At 41.5% G+C, this 1,638-nt stretch overlaps 1 protein-coding gene across 1 annotated transcript in view; it reads right to left on the bottom strand.

Annotated features, from left to right (window-relative positions):
• The window catches only part of LOC101846070, a gene marked incomplete at its 5' end in the record, with an annotated part of 20,461 nt that extends 20,150 nt beyond the window's left edge, over positions 1–311 (bottom strand). Inside the window, 1 exon segment of the mRNA XM_005097345.2 lies at positions 106–311. Coding sequence (XP_005097402.2) covers positions 106–311 — 206 coding nt within the window.
• Positions 312–1,638: the final 1,327 nt, after the last annotated feature.

Raw genomic sequence — 1,638 nt, 5'->3', positions numbered from 1 at the left:
AACACACACACACACACACACACACACACACACACACACACACACAACCAACCAAAAACAAATTCAAAAGTTCAGTACTCACATAGACAGCATTATAGTACTCACTTTGATCTCTCCCTCATGTCCCTAAGACACTGACGCAAGACGTATTTGAACTTCTCCTTCATCGAAGCGCTAATGACCCCATACACGAGAGAGTCAACGATGAAGATTAAGTAGATGATAATGAAGAGGCCATGGAGAGGGGTGAGGTAGGCGACAAAGCTACCACTGAAGCCAACCTTTAGGCCTACCCTCTTAGCAGCTCGTTCCTGTGAAGTGATTAAAATCGATGTTGCTTTAAAAACTGTCATCTTTGTAGCTGCACTACACGTGCTTCCTGTAGTTGTTGTACACATTGTTGCTGTTGTTGTTGTTGTTGCTGTTGTTGTTGTTGTTGTTGTTGTTGTTGCTGTTGCTGTTGTTGCTGTTGTTGTTGTTGTTGTTATTATTGTTGTTGTTGATGTTTGTGTTTTATACATGCAACTATTGTTTTGGTTGTAATGATACTTATGGTGACAATTGTTAATACATGTACTCTGGTTGCTCATAAAATAAAAGCTCCTTTGAATATTCTCCTCTATATATTCTTTCCCCCTTCGTAGTCGTTGTTGTCTTCCTCCTCCTCCTTTTGCTCTTCAATCTCCTCCCATTACGCCTCCTTTTCCTTCTCCTCCTCCTTCACCTCCTCCTTCACCTCTTCCTCCTGCCCCCCCCCCACCTCCTCATCTTCCTCTTCCCCGTCCTCCTCTTGCTCCTCCTGTTCCTTCTCCCACTAATACTTCTCTTCCTCCCCATCCACAGCAACGACCCCCATCTCCCTTTCCTCCCACCCTTCCTCATCCTCCTCCGCCATTATCGCCCTTCTTTGAGCCCGTGATTTTGTCTGATTGTGTTGCGGTATCTTCATAAGGCTAGTGACGTCACGCTACTACGTTTCTACACGGTGCCGTAGAAGTGGCGTCGTTTTTCCTTTGGAGCTGAATGCTCACATATTTTTCCATTTGTTTGCGAGAGGTAAAAGACAGAAGAACAACAAGAAAGGAAACAATTTTTTTTCAAAAGCAAAGGATTAGTTTTAAAAAGAAGAAAAAATATGGATACAGTGTCACGTCCAGTGATCAAGAATTAGCTGCGCATCTGTAACAGGAAGTACAAAAACATGCATCACATCTCAAAGTTTCGGTGTCTTGGTGTGTTCCCTCAACACAATATTTTTTTTTGCATTTCTTGGAAAGGTTTAGTTTACCTTTAGTAAGCGTTTTAAGGTACTTACAACAACATTAGATCATATAAATGCCGAAGATTAGAGATGTTACCAAAAAAAAAGGGGAAAAAAAAGGAAAGAAGAGAGATAAGGACGATAGATGTTTGATAGGGAAAAAGGAGCAAACCACACCTGAGCATCCGCCAACAGCCCACTCTTGTATGTATGTATGTATGTATAGTATAAGGTTTTACGGCGCTCGCAACTGTTAAGGTCATATGAGCGCGCGAAACACAAGTTGTTCACCTCTGCGAAAGTTCACTTCACGACTGGCTAACTAATTTACTTTAAAATGCTAAAAAGTTAAAATATTCAAATTCGGTGTAAATACA

The sequence above is a fragment of the Aplysia californica genome, unplaced genomic scaffold, assembly GCF_000002075.1.
Source record: "Aplysia californica isolate F4 #8 unplaced genomic scaffold, AplCal3.0 scaffold00152, whole genome shotgun sequence".
Taxonomy (NCBI): domain Eukaryota; kingdom Metazoa; phylum Mollusca; class Gastropoda; order Aplysiida; family Aplysiidae; genus Aplysia; species Aplysia californica.
The sequence above is the reverse complement of the archived record's forward strand: the minus strand, read 5'-3'. Positions and strand labels throughout refer to the sequence as shown.